Source organism: Somniosus microcephalus, chromosome 20 (assembly GCF_052327205.1).
Source record: "Somniosus microcephalus isolate GS21.2 chromosome 20, FLI_Smic_1.0, whole genome shotgun sequence".
NCBI classification, from domain to species: domain Eukaryota; kingdom Metazoa; phylum Chordata; class Chondrichthyes; order Squaliformes; family Somniosidae; genus Somniosus; species Somniosus microcephalus.
Window position 1 is genome coordinate 70442031 of NC_141006.1, and position 19731 is coordinate 70461761.

The following is a 19731-nucleotide window of genomic DNA, read 5'->3' on the forward strand; positions in this document are numbered from 1 at the left end:
ATTATTTCAAAAGTCATTTGCACATGAATGACAAGATTCATGTCAGCCAGTTTCTGAGAAGGGGTTGCGAATGATGCAGATACACAGGCAGGGTCCCAGTTTTCATTAAAAGGTGGATTTCACCCCTATATTTCTAAAATGACTTTAGTTTAGAAGACTGGGTCAAACTGTGAGCAAACCATGTATAAAGTACAAACACTCCATGGGATATGTTTAAACCATCTAATATGTACGCAAACATATTTTGCTCAACAGGATATTTAAATGTTTGTTCAAAATATCAATTGAGGATCCTGCAATAACATTTTATTTTGGAGTATTCCATAGGATATTTTAATATCGATACCAAATTTACAATCTGTTTCCTTCCACTTAACTTTTGGGTCATTTGGGAGGTAATAGAGGTTATAGCGCATCCCGTACTTAGATGTAAGACGGCATCTGCTGGCAGTAAGTAGTCGACTGTTAGTGTCCCAGTTGTGTGTGTGTGTGTGTAACTAACTCACACTAATAACAGCCGACATTTGTCTTCCAAAGAGGCAAATTTGAGGAATAGCTAGAGTTAGAAAGAAAGAAAGAGCCAATTTGCACACAGCAAGCTCCCACAAACAGCAATGTGATAATGACCAGATAATCTTTTAGTGATGTTGATTGAGGGAGAAACAGTGGCCAAGACACCGGGGAGAACTCACCTGCTCTTCGAAATTGTGTCATGGGATCATTACTTCCACCTGAGAGAGCAGGCGGGGCCTCGGTTTAACGTCTCACCTGAGGGACAGTGCAGCACTATATTCAGTGAGAAATATGTAGCTCATAAGATGCCTTCTTTTAATATTGTGAACTGGACAAAGTAATCTGAAATGAAACAATCTGCCTTTGCAAGATGTCTCAATGGTTAAAATACAAGAATTTACTGTATATAAAACCAATATATTGAGTGCTGGCCACGCTGGGATCTGAATCTCTGAAAAGCAGTTTAGCCCTCAGTAATTCAAGTTTTATTAATTCTCGTTCAACTAAATATAAAGAGTAGCTTAAAAATATTTGTGCTTGCCAATATAAAGGATAATAGTGGGAAATGGAACATCTTTCGAGTTTAACTCCACCTAGTAACACCATCAAGCATTCAGTTGGGACAACAGAGTTCATACAGGCAGTACACTCCCAGTACTGCCCTTCGAACGTAAACCTCAGATCGACCCTTACTTCAACACCCATGCAATTTTCCTTAACAATGCTCGCAATTAGTCCTTTGTGAGTGATGGTGCCAAATTAGGTTGTTTAACAAATCCAAGGTCAGGCGTGTGCTGTGGAACTCGTGTCCACAGGGAACGCAATTTACACAGCTGGAACACATTTAATTTTAGACCAACTCGCACCAGAGAGAGAGAGCGTGGAGCATCATGACCTCTCCCTGAACTTGACTTCAGTGCTTTTCCACTTTTAGATCAGCAGTAAAGCACCACCATTGGCCAGATGCAGAGTAAACTCTAATTTGCTTCAACAACACTTCAATCGGCAATATGGCTACTTGGAGTGAGGATACCAATTAACGCAAATTAGTGTCAAAACACAGCAGTTATGTGCTGTGGATTTGGTGCACAGTAGGTGGGTCGAGACTGTCCAATTTAATTCCAGTTAGGATTTTTACAATTAAAGGAGAATACTTTGATCCCATGTTTGCCTGGAGTTGAGCTAGAGTCCTAAAGATGAAAAGGCAATGTTCAAAGCCACTGCATCGACAACTCCACATTTCAAACAGATGAAGCCATTCAGTCCCTGCTCTGTCCTCCAAATGACTGAAAGCTAGCAAAGAATGAGTGAAGTGTGACAACTGCAGGATGATTTACATCTTTGTACACGGGTCCCATCCTAAGAAATGAATGTAAAATAAGCTGGCTACTTCCGAGAAAGGGACCACAGAGGAGGTCAGCAAGGCTGGCTCGATATGTATTATATCATGTGAAATTTTGATGATTCAATCATCTTTTTAAAGCAATATTGTGATATAGCAATAAGCATCACGTAGAATACACTAAATCAGGTTTTTACACATCTAAGGGGGGAAAATTTGGTGGCGCCACTTTCGGGGCGCTAATGTCACTGGGGTGCTAATTTTAGCGCCCCGAAATAGTTAGCGCCTCTCTGCTGGAAATTCATTAGTAGCACCCCTAGCAGGAAGCGGGGCGCTACTGGAAGCGCTCCACCTCTTTCCTGGGGCGCTACAACTGAATATCGCAGTGCTACGTGCAACGGCGCCACTCGCGTCGGCACATAGTGCGCGGTATTGCAGGCCTCCCTCCCCTGATTAAAGGGGAGGGGCCCAGCGCTGCATGCACCAGAGCCCTGCTGGACCACCGGGGAGCGGGGTGCCGGGAAAACCGCCCCGCACTCGAGAGGAGCGATCGCGGCCGGCACCCTGAATAAAAACGGGGAAGGGGGCAGGTGCCGGCAGTCAGCCCAAAAAAATGGGCGCCCGATGCCTACCCCTTTTACTAGCGCCGCCGCTGCTGCAAAAACGCTCCCGCCCCCGACCCTGTTGGACATATCGTCCGGCGATAGGTCAGGGGGCGCAAGGGAAGTTTGCAGCCAGGGCGCTGTGCATGGCGATGACGTCATCGCCGGCGGCGCAGCACCACGGGGCGCTACTGGCTACCGCCGCCGCTAACATCCCGCTGAATTTCGCGGGAGGCATTAGCAGCACCGCGCCCAGGCACTAGGGGATTTGCACCCCGTTAGCACCCATAACCCTAACCCTAACCTCTGGGGGCACTGACGAGAGGAGCAAATCAGCCCAATTTCTCCCCCATTAACCAAATAACACTAGTGATGTAAGAAAACTACTAGGCACTTGGTCTAAGCGTTAAACAAAGCTTTAATCAACTGTTTTACAACATGGAGGTCTAGTTGTGTCCTTCACTAGTTCCTGTTGAGAATGTCCTGAGCAAGCTGGGCCCGTGCCCGAGTATTTATACTCTCCCTGGACAGCGCCACCCGCAGGCCGCTCAGTATTATTTCATAAGTCTTTCTTTCATGAATGACTGATTCATGTCAACTAGTATCGTCTCTAATCCTTTAATAATAACTGCATCCTAGTTATGGTAGTTGACATTTATTATAATAGAGAAAGGAGAAATTATGGTTGTCACAGCTTTATATATTATTATTGGCAGATGCTAGATCTTCTCATATTTTTTTAAAGTTATTTTCTGTTCTTTGGACAGGAGGGCAGCGCAAGAAACCTACTCCTGGGCCTCCAAGATATGCATTGTAACTATTACAGAGCATTCAAAGTTTGCACCAAAGTTATCCTGTTCCATTCTGTACTGAGTTTATGTTAGAAATTTCAAATTGTACCTTTTTTTTGCCATAACCCAATATTTGTCAACATCTGATGCTGCCAGTTATGGAATAGAGCTGGTCAAACAAGAACTAGCTTTCATGTACCACTTTTAGTGCAGAATAATGTTTCAAGGTGCATCACAGAGCATCAGACAACAAATGGATACCGAGTCAAGGGAGGAGATACAGGAAACTCTCGATTTACCAGCACCTAAATAACCGGAAATCTCTGTAAACCGGCAAAATTCAGTAGTAGGTTCAGGTAAGTTTTACTTCATATTAGTGGCCGTTCCTGGATCTGTGGCTGTGTAACTGGGGTTCCTGCACCTGTTGCTAAGCAACAGGGACGCCTGGATCGTGTGGTCGGGGTTCCTGCACCTGTTGCTAAGCAACAGGGAAGCCTGGATCTGTTGCTGTGTACGGGTCTCTCATACCTTTCACTATACATCTCTGTAATCCGGACTTTTTGATAAACTGGCACCACGCCGGTCCCGTCGGTGCCGGATAAAAAAGAGTTTCCTGTATTAGGAGGGGTGAATGAAAACTTGGTCAAAGAGGTAGGGTCAAAGCAGGAGATAGAGGCAGAAAGGCAGAGAGGCTTAGGCAGGGAATTCCGTAGGGCTTAGATGGCTGAAGGCACAGTCACCAATGGTGGAAAGGATTCAGGATGCACAATCGGCCAGAGTTGGTAGAACACAGAATTCGCGGAGAGTTGTAGGGCTGGAGGAGGTTACAGAGATAGGGAGGGGGCGAGACCATGATGGGATTTGAACACGAGGATGAGCATTTTAAATTGGAGACATTGAGGGACTGGGAGCCAATGTAGGTCAGCGTGTACAGGGGTGATGGGTGAGCATGGCTCAGTGTGGGGTAAGATATGGGCAACAGAGTTTGAGATGAGCTAAAGTTTATGGAGGTTGGTGGATGGAATAGCAGCCAGGAGAACGCTGGAATAGTCGAGTCTGGAGGTGGCAAAAACATGGATGAGGTTTTCGGCGGTAGATGGGCTGAGGCAGGGATGGAGACAAGCAATGTTACAGAGGTGGTCTTTGTGCTGGAGAGGATATGGGGTTGAAATCTTAGCTCAGGGTCAAATAGAATGTAGAGATTACAAACAGTCGGCTTCAACCGGAGACCGTGGCTGGGGAGGGAGATGTAATTGGTGGTGAGAGAGATGTAATCGGTGGCGCGAGAGATGTAATGGGTGGCGAGGGAGATGTAATCGGTGGCGAGGGAGATGTACTCGGTGGCGAGGGAGATGTAATCGGTGGCGAGGGAGATGTAATCGGTGGCGAGGGAGATGTAATGGGTGGGGAGGGAGATGTACTCGGTGGTGAGGGAGATGTAATCGGTGGCGAGGGAGATGTAATCGGTGGCGAGGGAGATGTAATCGGTGGCGAGGGAGATGTAATCGGTGGTGAGGGAGATGTACTCGGTGGCGAGGGAGATGTACTCGGTGGCGAGGGAGATGTACTCGGTGGTGAGGGAGATGTAATCGGTGGCGAGGGAGATGTAATCGGTGGGGAGGGAGATGTAATCGGTGGCGAGGGAGATGTAATCGGTGGCGAGGGAGATGTAATCGGTGGGGAGGGAGATGTAATCGGTGGCGAGGGAGATGTAATCGGTGGCGAGGGAGATGTACTCGGTGGCGAGGGAGATGTAATCGGTGGCGAGGGAAATGTACTCGGTGGCGAGGGAGATGTACTCGGTGGTGAGGGAGATGTAATCGGTGGCGAGGGAGATGTACTCGGTGGTGAGGGAGATGTAATCGGTGGCGAGGGAGATGTAATCGGTGGCGAGGGAGATGTAATCGGTGGTGAGGGAGATGTAATCGGTGGCGAGGGAGATGTAATCGGTGGTGAGGGAGATGTAATCGGTGGCGAGGGAGATGTAATCGGTGGCGAGGGAGATGTAATCGGTGGCGAGGGAAATGTACTCGGTGGCGAGGGAGATGTACTCGGTGGCGAGGGAGATGTACTCGGTGGGGAGGGAGATGTACTCGGTGGGGAGGGAGAGGAGGGAGATGTACTCGGTGGGGAGGGAGATGTAATCGGTGGGGAGGGAGATGTAATCGGTGGCGAGGGAGATGTAATCGGTGGCGAGGGAGATGTAATCGGTGGCGAGGGAGATGTAATCGGTGGCGAGGGAGATGTAATCGGTGGCGAGGGAGATGTAATCGGTGGCGAGGGAGCTGTAATCGGTGGCGAGGGAGATGTAATCGGTGGCGAGGGAGATGTAATCGGTGGCGAGGGAGATGTACTCGGTGGCGAGGGAGATGTACTCGGTGGCGAGGGAGATGTAATCGGTGGCAAGGGAGATGTAATCGGTGGCGAGGGAGATGTACTCGGTGGGGAGGGAGATGTAATGGGTGGAGAGGGAGATGTAATCGGTGGCGAGGGAGATGTACTCGGTGGCGAGGGAGATGTACTCGGTGGCGAGGGAGATGTACTCGGTGGCGAGGGAGATGTACTCGGTGGCGAGGGAGATGTAATGTGTGGCGAGGGAGATGTAATCGGTGGCGAGGGAGATGTAATCGGTGAGGAGGGAGATGTAATTGGTGGCGAGGGAGATGTACTCGGTGGCGAGGGAGATGTAATCGGTGGGGAGGGAGATGTACTCGGTGGCGAGGGAGATGTAATCGGTGGGGAGGGAGATGTACTCGGTGGGGAGGGAGATGTACTCGGTGGCGAGGGAGATGTAATCGGTGGGGAGGGAGATGTACTCGGTGGGGAGGGAGATGTACTCGGTGGCGAGGGGGATGTACTCGGTGGCGAGGGAGATGTAATCGGTGGCGAGGGAGATGTACTCGGTGGGGAGGGAGATGTAATCGGTGGCGAGGGAGATGTACTCGGTGGCGAGGGAGATGTAATCGGTGAGGAGGGAGATGTAATTGGTGGCGAGGGGGATGTAATCGGTGGCGAGGGAGATGTAATCGGTGGTGAGGGAGATGTAATCGGTGGCGAGGGAGATGTAATCGGTGAGGAGGGAGATGTACTCGGTGGCGAGGGAGATGTAATGGGTGGCGAGGGAGATGTACTCGGTGGCGAGGGAGATGTACTCGGTGGCGAGGGAGATGTAATCGGTGGCGAGGGAGATGTAATCGGTGGCGAGGGAAATGTACTCGGTGGCGAGGGAGATGTACTCGGTGGCGAGGGAGATGTAATCGGTGGCGAGGGAGATGTACTCGGTGGCGAGGGAGATGTAATCGGTGGCGAGGGAGATGTACTCGGTGGGGAGGGAGATGTACTCGGTGGCGAGGGGGATGTACTCGGTGGCGAGGGAGATGTAATCGGTGGCGAGGGAGATGTACTCGGTGGTGAGGGAGATGTAATCGGTGGCGAGGGAGATGTAATCGGTGGCGAGGGAGATGTACTCGGTGGGGAGGGAGATGTACTCGGTGGCGAGGGAGATGTAATCGGTGGCGAGGGAGATGTACTCGGTGGGGAGGGAGATGTAATCGGTGGCGAGGGAGATGTACTCGGTGGGGAGGGAGATGTAATCGGTGGCGAGGGAGATGTAATCGGTGGCGAGGGAGATGTACTCGGTGGCGAGGGAGATGTAATCGGTGGCGAGGGAGATGTACTCGGTGGGGAGGGAGATGTAATCGGTGGCGAGGGAGATGTACTCGGTGGGGAGGGAGATGTAATCGGTGGCGAGGGAGATGTACTCGGTGGCGAGGGAGATGTAATCGGTGGCGAGGGAGATTTACTCGGTGGGGAGGGAGATGTACTCGGTGGCGAGGGGGATGTACTCGGTGGCGAGGGAGATGTACTCGGTGGCGAGGGAGATGTAATCGGTGGCGAGGGAGATGTACTCGGTGGGGAGGGAGATGTACTCGGTGGTGAGGGAGATGTAATCGGTGGCGAGGGAGATGTAATCAGTGGCGAGGGAGATGTACTCGGTGGCGAGGGAGATGTAATCGGTGGGGAGGGAGATGTACTCGGTGGCGAGGGAGATGTAATCGGTGGGGAGGGAGATGTACTCGGTGGGGAGGGAGATGTAATCGGTGGGGAGGGAGATGTAATCGGTGGCGAGGGAGATGTACTCGGTGGGGAGGGAGATGTACTCGGTGGCGAGGGAGATGTAATCGGTGGCGAGGGAGATGTAATCGGTGGCGAGGGAGATGTACTCGGTGGGGAGGGAGATGTAATCGGTGGCGAGGGAGATGTAATCGGTGGCGAGGGAAATGTACTCGGTGGCGAGGGAGATGTACTCGGTGGCGAGGGAGATGTAATCGGTGGCGAGGGAGATGTACTCGGTGGCGAGGGAGATGTAATCGGTGGCGAGGGAGATGTACTCGGTGGGGAGGGAGATGTACTCGGTGGCGAGGGGGATGTACTCGGTGGCGAGGGAGATGTAATCGGTGGCGAGGGAGATGTACTCGGTGGTGAGGGAGATGTAATCGGTGGCGAGGGAGATGTAATCGGTGGCGAGGGAGATGTACTCGGTGGGGAGGGAGATGTACTCGGTGGCGAGGGAGATGTAATCGGTGGCGAGGGAGATGTACTCGGTGGGGAGGGAGATGTAATCGGTGGCGAGGGAGATGTACTCGGTGGGGAGGGAGATGTAATCGGTGGCGAGGGAGATGTAATCGGTGGCGAGGGAGATGTACTCGGTGGCGAGGGAGATGTAATCGGTGGTGAGGGAGATGTACTCGGTGGGGAGGGAGATGTAATCGGTGGCGAGGGAGATGTACTCGGTGGGGAGGGAGATGTAATCGGTGGCGAGGGAGATGTACTCGGTGGCGAGGGAGATGTAATCGGTGGCGAGGGAGATGTACTCGGTGGGGAGGGAGATGTACTCGGTGGCGAGGGGGATGTACTCGGTGGCGAGGGAGATGTACTCGGTGGCGAGGGAGATGTAATCGGTGGCGAGGGAGATGTACTCGGTGGGGAGGGAGATGTACTCGGTGGTGAGGGAGATGTAATCGGTGGCGAGGGAGATGTAATCAGTGGCGAGGGAGATGTACTCGGTGGCGAGGGAGATGTAATCGGTGGGGAGGGAGATGTACTCGGTGGCGAGGGAGATGTAATCGGTGGGGAGGGAGATGTACTCGGTGGGGAGGGAGATGTAATCGGTGGGGAGGGAGATGTAATCGGTGGCGAGGGAGATGTACTCGGTGGGGAGGGAGATGTACTCGGTGGCGAGGGAGATGTAATCGGTGGCGAGGGAGATGTAATCGGTGGCGAGGGAGATGTACTCGGTGGGGAGGGAGATGTACTCGGTGGCGAGGGGGATGTAATCGGTGGCGAGGGAGATGTAATCGGTGGCGAGGGAGATGTACTTGGTGGCGAGGGAGATGTACTCGGTGGCGAGGGAGATGTAATCGGTGGGGAGGGAGATGTAATCGGTGGCGAGGGAGATGTACTCGGTGGTGAGGGAGATGTAATCGGTGGCGAGGGAGATGTAATCGGTGGCGAGGGAGATGTAATGGGTGGGGAGGGAGATGTACTCGGTGGTGAGGGAGATGTAATCGGTGGCGAGGGAGATGTAATCGGTGGCGAGGGAGATGTAATCGGTGGCGAGGGAGATGTAATCGGTGGCGAGGGAGATGTACTCGGTGGCGAGGGAGATGTACTCGGTGGCGAGGGAGATGTAATCGGTGGCGAGGGAGATGTAATCGGTGGCGAGGGAAATGTAATCGGTGGGGAGGGAGATGTACTCGGTGGGGAGGGAGATGTACTCGGTGGCGAGGGAGATGTACTCGGTGGCGAGGGAGATGTAATCGGTGGCGAGGGAGATGTACTCGGTGGCGAGGGAGATGTAATCGGTGGCGAGGGAGATGTAATCGGTGGCGAGGGAGATGTAATCGGTGGCGAGGGAGATGTAATCGGTGGCGAGGGAGATGTAATCGGTGGCGAGGGAGATGTAATCGGTGGCGAGGGAGATGTACTCGGTGGTGAGGGAGATGTAATCGGTGGCGAGGGAGATGTACTCGGTGGGGAGGGAGATGTACTCGGTGGCGAGGGAGATGTACTCGGTGGCGAGGGAGATGTAATCGGTGGCGAGGGAGATGTACTCGGTGGGGAGGGAGATGTACTCGGTGGCGAGGGAGATGTAATCGGTGGCGAGGGAGATGTACTCGGTGGGGAGGGAGATGTACTCGGTGGGGAGGGAGATGTACTCGGTGGGGAGGGAGATGTACTCAGTGGCGAGGGAGATGTACTCGGTGGCGAGGGAGATGTAATCGGTGGCAAGGGAGATGTACTCGGTGGGGAGGGAGATGTACTCGGTGGCGAGGGAGATGTAATCGGTGGCGAGGGAGATGTAATCGGTGGGGAGGGAGATGTACTCGGTGGCGAGGGAGATGTACTCGGTGGGGAGGGAGATGTACTCGGTGGCGAGGGAGATGTAATCGGTGGCGAGGGAGATGTAATCGGTGGCGAGGGAGATGTAATCGGTGGCGAGGGAGATGTAATGTGTGGCGAGGGAGATGTAATCGGTGGGGAGGGAGATGTACTCGGTGGCGAGGGAGATGTACTCAGTGGGGAGGGAGATGTAATCGGTGGCGAGGGAGATGTACTCGGTGGCGAGGGAGATGTAATCGGTGGCGAGGGAGATGTACTCGGTGGCGAGGGAGATGTACTCAGTGGCGAGGGTACCGAGTTTGTGGCGGGGGCCAGAGACAATGGTTTTGGTCTTCCCAATGTTTAACTGGAAGAAATTGTGGCTCATGCAGGACTGGATATTGGACAAGCTGGCTGACAACACAGAGGCGGTGGATGGGTTGCAAGAGTTGATGTAGATGTAGAGCTGGGTGTAGTCAGCGTACATGTGGAACGTGATCCATGTCTTCGGATGATTTCGCTAAGGGGCAACTTGTAGATGATGAACAGGAGGGAGCCAAGGATAGATCCTTGGAGGACTCTAGAGGTGTGGCATTGGGAAGAGAAGCCATTGCTGGAGATGGTGTGGCTACTATCAGATAGATAAGAGTTGAAGCAAGCGAGGACAGTCCCACTCAGCTGGGACTTCGGAGGTGACAGCACATTTAAGCACTTTGGAGAGGAAAGGGAGATTGGAGATGGGGCAGTAGTTTGCAAGGGCAGAGAGGTCAAGGTTTTTTTTGAGGAGGAGATTGAGGTTGGTGCTTTTGAAAGGGAGTGGGGACAGAGCCCAAGGAGAGGGAACCATTTGCAATGTCAGCCAGCAGGAGGCCGAGGAGGGAAGTTGGGTGGTCAGCAATTTGGTGGGAATGGAGTTGAGAGCAGGAGGTGGGCAAGGTGAGCTCAGAGAGGGCAGGAGGGAAGATAGGAGAGAAGCTGGAGAAAATGCTTAGTCAGGGCTAGGGCAGAACACAGAGCATTTTTCCATTCATATCATTCTTAGACTACAGAACCAAAGGGTAACCTTGTTACACTGATGTTTTGATGCAAAGTTTGTCCCTGCAACCATTAAATGGTTAAACTGCTGATGTTAGTGATACAGTAAACAAAGTTCAAAATTTGTGAACATTTACTCTGGTTCAAATATTTGCAAAATATTTATTGCTTCTGAAATCTACCCCAGTTCTGATCTCTATCAAATTTTAAACCCACAAATGTATTGGATAAATGGCACTGAGAAAGGGGGTTACTGAAGTTGTCCTCCCTCCCAGATTGACTCCAGATCATCCACTGGCTTGCATTGAACATGCATGGTACAAATAATCCAATGACCTGTAGCTAGGCATACATGGTCCAAATAGATTGATGACTGCACTGGGGGTATGTGATACAAATAATAAACTTCTGAGATTTAATAATTAAGTTGCATCAATAAAATTAATTCATAAGATTTTTTCCCACTAGTCAGAAACCAATCAATTGATTCCCCCCCCCTCCTCCATTTTTTTAATTAATCAATTTGAATACCATTATAAAAGAAATAATCTTGCATCCTGAAAACATATTTTGGATCTCAGGCAATACTGATCTTAGATGATTTACAATTCATGAGGTTAGATCAGGCAGCCAATGTTCCCTACCTATAGATACTACACAGCTCCTTTCAATCTTCAAAATAAATTATCTGATATTATTATTTCTAAAAACTGTGTTGAGTTTGACCATTGTCTGACTATTTGAAAAACTCTTTTATCTGTAAATGCATTGCACTGTTAATGTTTGCACTCTCACATTTTAAAATAGGTTGTAAGGAGGTCATTATTTTTGATCATTGGACAAACAACCATTAATACAAAAGATATGTCTTCTGATCTTCTCTGGCATGTCCTGTGTATTAATTAAATAAAGGTTGCAGCCTGAATATGAAAAACAATTCCTGAATATGCACAACAGACTGGGTGGAACTTCCTGATGTTGGTTGGCTCCATTATTGTTCTTTTGTGTTGCTGGTTATGCCTTTCCTTTATTCAGCAATAAATAGAATTCAATGGTTATATTTGCAAGGGAGTCTTACATCGTGGATATACCATCAAATTAGTCACATCAAACTAGTTTACTGGAACTGAAGCATGCTACTGACGGGCTTAAAAGAGCAGCACGATCCCAATAAGCAAGAGGGTGTCCAATATTACTCATCCATGGGAAACACTCTTTGGGCAACCGTTTTTGTTGCATTGGGGAGACCAAATGCAGATTGGGTGACCGCTTTGTGGAACACCTCCGTTCAGTCCGTAAGGGGGACCCCGAGCTCCTGGTGGCCTGTCACTTTAATTCACCGCTCCACTCCCACTCTGACCTCACCGTCCTCGGCCTCTTGCATTGTTCCACGGAAGCTCAGCGTAAGCTCGAGGAACAGCACCTCATCTTTCGATTAGACACTTTACAGCCCTCTGGACTCAACATAGATTTCAACAATTTCAGATCATAACCTCGGCCCCTATCACATATATATATTTTCTTTTTTTATCCACACTTTCTGTTTGGCCCTATTTTTCTTCCCTCCCACATGGCACCTTCATTCTGCCAGCGCAATTCACGCTTCATCTAGAGCCAGCCTTTACTCCTTAACCTGTCCCAATACCACCTCCTCTTGCCTTGAATATCTCTTAATGTCTCTCAATGCCTCTTAATCTCTCCTGCTTTCTATCCTATCACTGACCTTCCCTTTTGTTCTTTCATCCCCTCCCCCCTTTTCCCAGCCCCTAAACTTGCTTTCCATTTCCTGCTTTTTTCCAGTTCTGACAAAGGGCCTTTGACCTGAAACGTTAACTCTGTTTCTCTCTCCACGGATGTTGCCTGGCCTGCTGAGTTTTTCCAGCGTTTTCTGTTGGTTTTGTCACTTGTTTCTACAAAAAGCCTCGTCTCCCAGGTCTTGAGACTGGGCAACGCACTAGATTAGCATTCTGTCTTTTTAGCATGGCATGGGAGTACCTTCACCACGCGGACTGCAGCGGTTCAAGAAGGCAGCTCACCACCACCTTCTCAAGGGCGACTTGGGATGGACAGTAAATGCTGGCATTGCCAGCGACGCCCACATCCCAGGAATGAAACAAAACCTCCAAGATCAAGTTTGGATTCAGCCCAAGCAGTAAGATTAAAATTTCCCCTCTCCGCCAGTGAAATGAGTCTGAGCAGTCTCAATCCAGCGCCACAAACCCGCATACAGGAAATAGAAATGTCACGCCAATGCAGGCATGGACTCGAGTTAATGTAAGTCATTGGCCCAGAAATTCAGGTCTCCACGGGTGAGTACGCATGGGGTACTCACCCGTAAGCCCAATGGAAGTGTCGGTTTTGTGCATGCAATGCGCATGCGCGGGAAACCGGCACTTCCGTTCCCCTGAAAGAAGGGGTTCAGAGGTTGAACACGTGCGCAGGAGAGGCAGCGCGTGCGCATCGAACTTACTTTTTTTTGCAGGTTTTCCCGGGAAGGTAAGTCTCCAGAAGTTAGACATGTAAAAACCAGTCGCAAGGCCTGCTTTTTACAAGGTAAGTGGTGAATTAATTAAAATTAAAACATTTTTTCCACAGGATTATTATTTTTAAATACTTTAAAGAAAGGTAAGTTTATTTTTTGCCCCATGTAATTTATAGTTTATTTTAAAAATGTGATGTTTTTTAAAAATTTATTTGAAGATATAGTGATGTTTTGGGGCCTTCGTGTCAAACTTATGAATGAAGCATTCCCTGCTACCATTGGCTCTCCGTGGCCCACGTGATCCCAGGGGACGCATCGAACTAACTGCGCCCCTGGGATACGCAAGCACCGCGCGCCGGCAGTTGGAGGAGGCCCAGGATCGCAATTCCACGGGGGCCCACAGCTCAACGGCCAGCGCGCTAGGTAAGTGCAGATCGGAGGCTTGCACCTGCGGGAAGCCTCCGACTCGAATTTCTGGGCCAATATAGGGTGTTTCATCAGGCAGATATCCCGTGGTGTACCTGACCGGGAAACATCTGGCCTTAGGACTGACTGCATCCAAAAGAAAACTAGAAGATTTTCCAATCTCAGCACTAATTTTAGTCACAAACTTCATCCCATTAAAAATAACAGTAATTTGACACCTTCTTTTAATCTTACCATTAGACGTATTTGGTGATCGCTAATTTAGGTACTGAAGTCTAGCAATTGGAAATAACATTCAGAACCTTCAGCAGTCTTGCAACTTTATAGGAGTAGCTTTTCTTCAAAATCCATGACATTCAAACTGCTGGATGCTTTTAATATTGTGTGTATTCTCTTCTCAAATACACACAGTCTAGTATGTGTGCTTATTAGTTGTGTATTTAATGAGGCTGCTATTATAAAATGAATTTCCCCCTCCTCCCCACTAGGACTTTGTCTTTAGTCTCCAAGTTGTCATTTACCTCCAATTTACAGAAATAAATCTAAAAGGAATAGTGAGCAATTTTTTCCCCCACTGAAAATCTCTTGGCAAATTGTTTCTGTCCAGAAGATTTAAAAAGATTCTAGCTTGCGCCAAGAAAACACATTTCTCCAGGGATTTTTACTTTCCATGGAAAAGAAACATCAGAAGTCCTTCCCAAAGAAAGTCCGAGTTCAGAATACTGTCCTGTTATGGGGACTGTGCCGTATAAACACAGGAACTTGTGCTTGGTCATTAGGAATCTTTCCTGCAATACTTTGGATGTAGAGTTTTTGAATAATGAAGTGAAGTTCTGGAGTTTGGCAACTTGATTTGCTCATCGTTTGATGTATAAAGTTACAGCTTATCTCAGTGAAGTAGGACCCCAGAAATGCAGTAACTAACTAACAACAACAACAACTTGCATTTATATGCCACCTTTAACGTAGTAAAACGTCCCAAGGTGCTTCACAGGAGCGATTATTAAACAAGATTTGACACCGAGCCAGATAAGGAGAAATTAGGACATCTGGCTAAAAGCTTGGTCAAAGAGGTCGGTTTTAAGGAGCGTCTTAAAGGAGGAAAGGGAGGTAGAGAGGCGGACAGGTTTAGGGAGAGCATTCCAGAGCTTAGGGCCTCAGCAGCTGAAGGCACGGCCGCCAATGGTGGAGCGATTAAAATCAGGGAGGCTCAAGAGGCCAGAATTTGAGGAGCGCAGAGATCTCGGAGGGTTGTGGGGCTGGAGGAGATTACAGAGATGGGGAGGGGCGGGGGACCATGGAGGGATTTGAAAACAAGGGTGAGAATTTTAAAATCGTAATTAAATAACGTACTTTACTGACCCAACAAGCAACAGGTCCCCAAGCCTGAGTAAAGCATCATTTTGTAGTTGATTCTCATTTTGCAGATATTGGCCCAGAAAATGGATCGCACCAGTATTGGGACACGCATGTCGAATGAGGTCAGCGGCAGGACCCATGGCAAATTGGTCCGCTAGCCTCGTTAGTATAGGACCGGCAAGCTACGGGTGCCGGGCGCGGCCCCACAGACATGTTGTCGGTCACGGTCTAAGGTGAGCCCGGGAGGGGCGAGGGGGGAGGGTGTAGCCAATTGGGAGGGGTTGGGCGAGTGGAGGTGGGCAGCAGCCTGCAGTTTTAATGCGGAGCCTGGAAGAACAGGCCTACTCCTCCTGGCTCCACATTACGATAAGTACTTAAGAAAACAAACTTTACCTTTTCGGTGATGGCCTCCAGTCATCTCTAAGGATCTCTGGCGACTCCACCATAGGCCAGGTAATCCTGAGCGCAGTTGAGCCGACGCCAGCTGAGTTCAGGGCAAAGCAACTTCCACTTTTGGTCATAAATCAGGTGTTGGGCCCCTAATTAGCATAGTCAAGGGGTGTAATGCACGTTTTGAGGGGGGGGAAGGGAGGCGCTACAGTGCCCAAACCAATATGTTCAGGCTTAGGATGTTGGCTCCCTAAATTAGGCCTCTTTGCACCTGTTTTTATGGCCTGGAAAACAGGCACAGTGACGTAAGAAAACTACTAGGCACTTGGTCTAAGCATTAAACAAAGCTTTAATCAACTGTTTTACAACATGTGCGGGTTAGGTTGATTGGCTATGATAAATTGACCCTTAGTGTTAGGGGGATTAAATATGTGGGGTTACGGGGATCGGGTGGGATATGTGTCGGTGCAGGGGTTACGGGGATCGGGTGGGATATGTGTCGGTGCAGGCTCGATGGGCCGAAATGGCCTCTATCTGCACTGTGGGGTTTCTGTGATTCTGTGATTCTGTGAACATGGAGGTCTAGTTGTGTCCTTCACTAGTTCCTGTTAAAGAATGTTCTGAGCAAGCTGGGCCCGTGCCCGAGTATTTATACTCTCCCTGGACAGCGCCACCAGTAGGCCGCCCGGTATTATTTCATAAGTCATTTCCACATGAATGACAAGATTCATGTCACACAGCAAGGTCCAATTTCACCCCCGTTAAGCAAAACATTAACTTATGTAAATTAAATATCTATACTGGTGGCCTCCTAAAATTACTTTTCTGCCATGCTAAAAAACATTTGGTAATAAAGCGAGAATGCTATGTAATGTTTACCACGCTCAAAAATCAACCTTTACTTTGTTTACTTCTAGGTTTTAAGCCCGGCGATGCAGCTTGTTGGAGCTGCAACGTGTGAGCAGCAGAACTGGTCTTGTCTCTATTTGTAACATGAAGATTTCCTGCAGATGGTATTCCTGGCAAAATCACACATTGGCTTTGAATGTGGTTACAATTTATAAGATAAGAACAAAAGAATTAGGAGCAGGAGTCGGCCATACGCCCCCTCGCGCCTGCTCCGCCATTCAATGAGATCATGGCTGATCTTTGACCTCAACTCCACTTTCCCGCCTGATCCCCATATCCCTTGATTCCCCTAGAGTCCAAAAATCTATCGATCTTAGCCTTGAATTTGCTCAACGATTCAGCATCCACAGCCCTCTGGGGCAGAGAATTCCAAAGATTCACAACCCTCTGAGTGAAGAAATTCCTCCTCATCTCAGTCTTAAATGGCCAACCCCTTATCCTGAGTCTGTGACCCTTAGTTCTAGACTCTCCAGCCAGGGGGAAACAGCCTCTCAGCATCTAAAAACATATCTTTTGTTTTTCAATGGATTTATGATTCTATTAGAAATACCAATCAAAAGAAATTCATTTAAATAGTGGCCAGAGTGATTAACTCCCGACAATGTGCGAGAAGGGAGTTGAAAAGAGGTTATTGCTTGTGATTTTTCATCATAGCCAGTTTGTTATCTTGACATTGTCTCTAGGGAAAGGAGCGATGGGAACGGTATCACTTTAGGTGGGTCTCGTGCCCATTTGAGTTGCTTTCTCAAGATTGATGTTTCAGAGGCCTTAAAATTAGTACCTTATCTTCACATTTTAAGGATTCATGTATGGTCCATTATTAGGTGATTTCATAGATTAGTAGCACCGGGTACTCCCCATGAATTCCCGTATACTATACCTCACAAATCATCTGGACCCGCTCCTGAATCAGGACGTTGCAGGCAAATCTCCCAAATGCCCTGTGCCAAAAACATCAGCTGTTAAAATTTCCACAGGAGTTCCCCAATCTCCCGCTGTAGTTTCGGTAGAAGATTGACCGGAATCCTAGAGAAGTGGCATAAACGGCCATTTATGCTTTTTTCTCTTGGGGTTTCTGACGATCCGCTAAAGATAAGGCGGGACATCGGAAGAACATCTGCTGCAATTCCAGAAGCAGGAGTTGGGAGTTGGAGGCTTTTTATTAGGTATAAAATAGTAAGTTGCCAATCTTAACTGGGCTGTCTGGAGAAGCCCGTTCAGTCCGTAAGGGTGACCCCGAGCTTCCGGTGGCCTGTCACTTTAATTCTCCGCTCCACTCCCACTCTGACCTCTCCGTCCTCGGCCTCTTGCACTGTTCCAACGAAGCTCAACGTAAGCTCGAGGAACAGCACCTCATCTTTCGATTAGGCACTTTACAGCCTTCTGGACTCAACATCGGGTTCAACAATTTTAGACCAGAACCTCTGCCCCTATCATTTTTTCCCCCATTTTTTTCTATCTCTCTCTCACATGGCAGCTGTCGATCATTCTGCCATCGCCATTTACACTTCATTTCGAGTCATCTTTTGTTTCTTAACTTGTCCCATTACCATCTCTTTTTACCTCGCACCATCATCCCTTTTGTCTCTTAATCGCTCCTGCCTTCCATCCTATCACAGACCTTCCCTTTTGCTCTTCCCTCCCCTCCCCCCTTTCCCTGCCCCCTACACTTGCTTAAAAACCTGTCCCATCTCCAGCTTTTTCCACTTCTGACGAAGGGTCATCGACCTGAAACGTTAACTCCGTTTCTCTCTCCACAGATACTGCCTGACCTGCTGAGTGTTTCCAGCATTTTCTGGTTTTTGTTTCAGATTTCCAGCATCTGCAGTATTTTGCTTTTGTCTGGAGAAGCACCGAGCTGAGGGAGGGATGGGAAATTGGAGGGTGAGACAATCCACGAATGCACTTGTGCATCTCCTAGAAGCTAGTTCATGACCAGTAGACAGGTTCCCTGTGAGCTTTTCCTAACAGGGAATGGAGTATAGTTTGGGGGATCTATGAAAGTGGAAGAGAAGTAACTTTGAAGACGAGGGGCATGGAAGAGGGAAGAAAAAATATTTTGAAAATGCTAAAGAGCAAAAGCAAAATGAGTAATTGCTTCAAATATACTATTACATTGAAGATGCAAGATGTAGTATGTCTAAACTATGAAGCTAAGCTGTGTTTAATGGGTACACTACTACAATTCCACTCAGAGGGTTAACGGGATTTGTTACTCCTCTGTAAGCGGACAGCTTACCGTTTGACATGTACTCGGTGATGATGAAAATTGGTTCCTCAGTGACCACGGCGTTGAGTTTCACCAGTTTACAATGCTGCAGAGTTTTCATTAAGTTGGCTTCTGCTAGGAAGGCTTCAGGGGACATGCTTCCAGTCTTCAAACATTTAATGGCAACTTTGGTGTAGTCGTTATAGAAACCTGCCAATAAAGGGGGGAAAAAATCAGTGAATATGCAACTTACAAAAATCATAGAATCATAGACATTTACGGCACAGAAGGAGGCCATTCGGCCCATCGTGTCTGTGCTGGCCAATAAAGAGCTCCAGCCTAATCCCTCTTGGTCCGTAGCCCTGTAGGTTACGGCACTTCAAGTGCATATCCAAGTACTTTTTAAATGCGATGAGGGTTTCTGCCTCTACCACCCTTTCAGGCAGTGAGTTCCAGACCCCCACCACCCTCTGGGTGAAAAATTTCTCCTCAAATCCCCTCTAATCCTTCTACCAATTACTTTAAATCTCTGCCCCCTGGTTGTTGACTCCTCTGCTATGGGAAATAGGCCCTTCCTATCCACTCTATCTAGGCCCCTCATAATTTTATACATCGTCTTCATATTGGAAGACAACTCCTCGTTCAGGACCAGGTGTTTTGATGAATGTTATAAAATTTAGTTGACTGGGCAGTGCAGAGTTACATCAATTTGGCGTGATCATCAACAACATCAAAACAATTAAGGAATCGAGGATTTTTGACCAATTTTCCTGTTGACCGATGGGGATGGTGACATGGAGATCCGTTCTCCTCGCAACCACCTCATACAACACCATCTTTACTTCAGCGGCTATCAAACAGGTGGTCAGGTGCCTGAACGTTCCACGACATGACTGCAGACTCACGACTGCACATTGGGGTTCCTTTCATAAGAACATGAGAAATAGGAGCAGGAGTCGGCCATTTTGGCCCTTCGAGCCTGCTCCATCATTCAATGTGATCATGGCTGAACTTTTACCTCAACTCCACCTTGCTGCACTATCCCTGACATGAATCTTGCCATTCATGTGGAAATGACTTATGAAATAATACTGGGCGGCCTGCTGGTGGCGCTGTCCAGGGAGAGTATAAATACTCGGGCATGGGCCCAGCTTACTCAGGACATTCCTTAACAGGAACTAGTGAAGGACACAACTAGATCTCCATGTTGAAAAACAGTTGATTAAAGCCTTGTTTAATACTTAGACCAAGTGCCTAGTAGTTTTCTTACGTCAATCCCCATTATTCATTTT

At 48.8% G+C, this 19731-nt stretch overlaps 1 protein-coding gene across 1 annotated transcript in view; it reads right to left on the bottom strand.

Annotated features, from left to right (window-relative positions):
• The window catches only part of LOC147103395 (proto-oncogene tyrosine-protein kinase LCK-like), a 183434-nt gene that overhangs the window by 73114 nt on the left and 90589 nt on the right, over window positions 1-19731 (bottom strand). The window contains exon 10 of the mRNA XM_085962951.1: window positions 18470-18649. Coding sequence (XP_085819077.1) covers window positions 18470-18649 — 180 coding nt within the window. The remainder of the gene's footprint in view (window positions 1-18469; window positions 18650-19731) is intronic.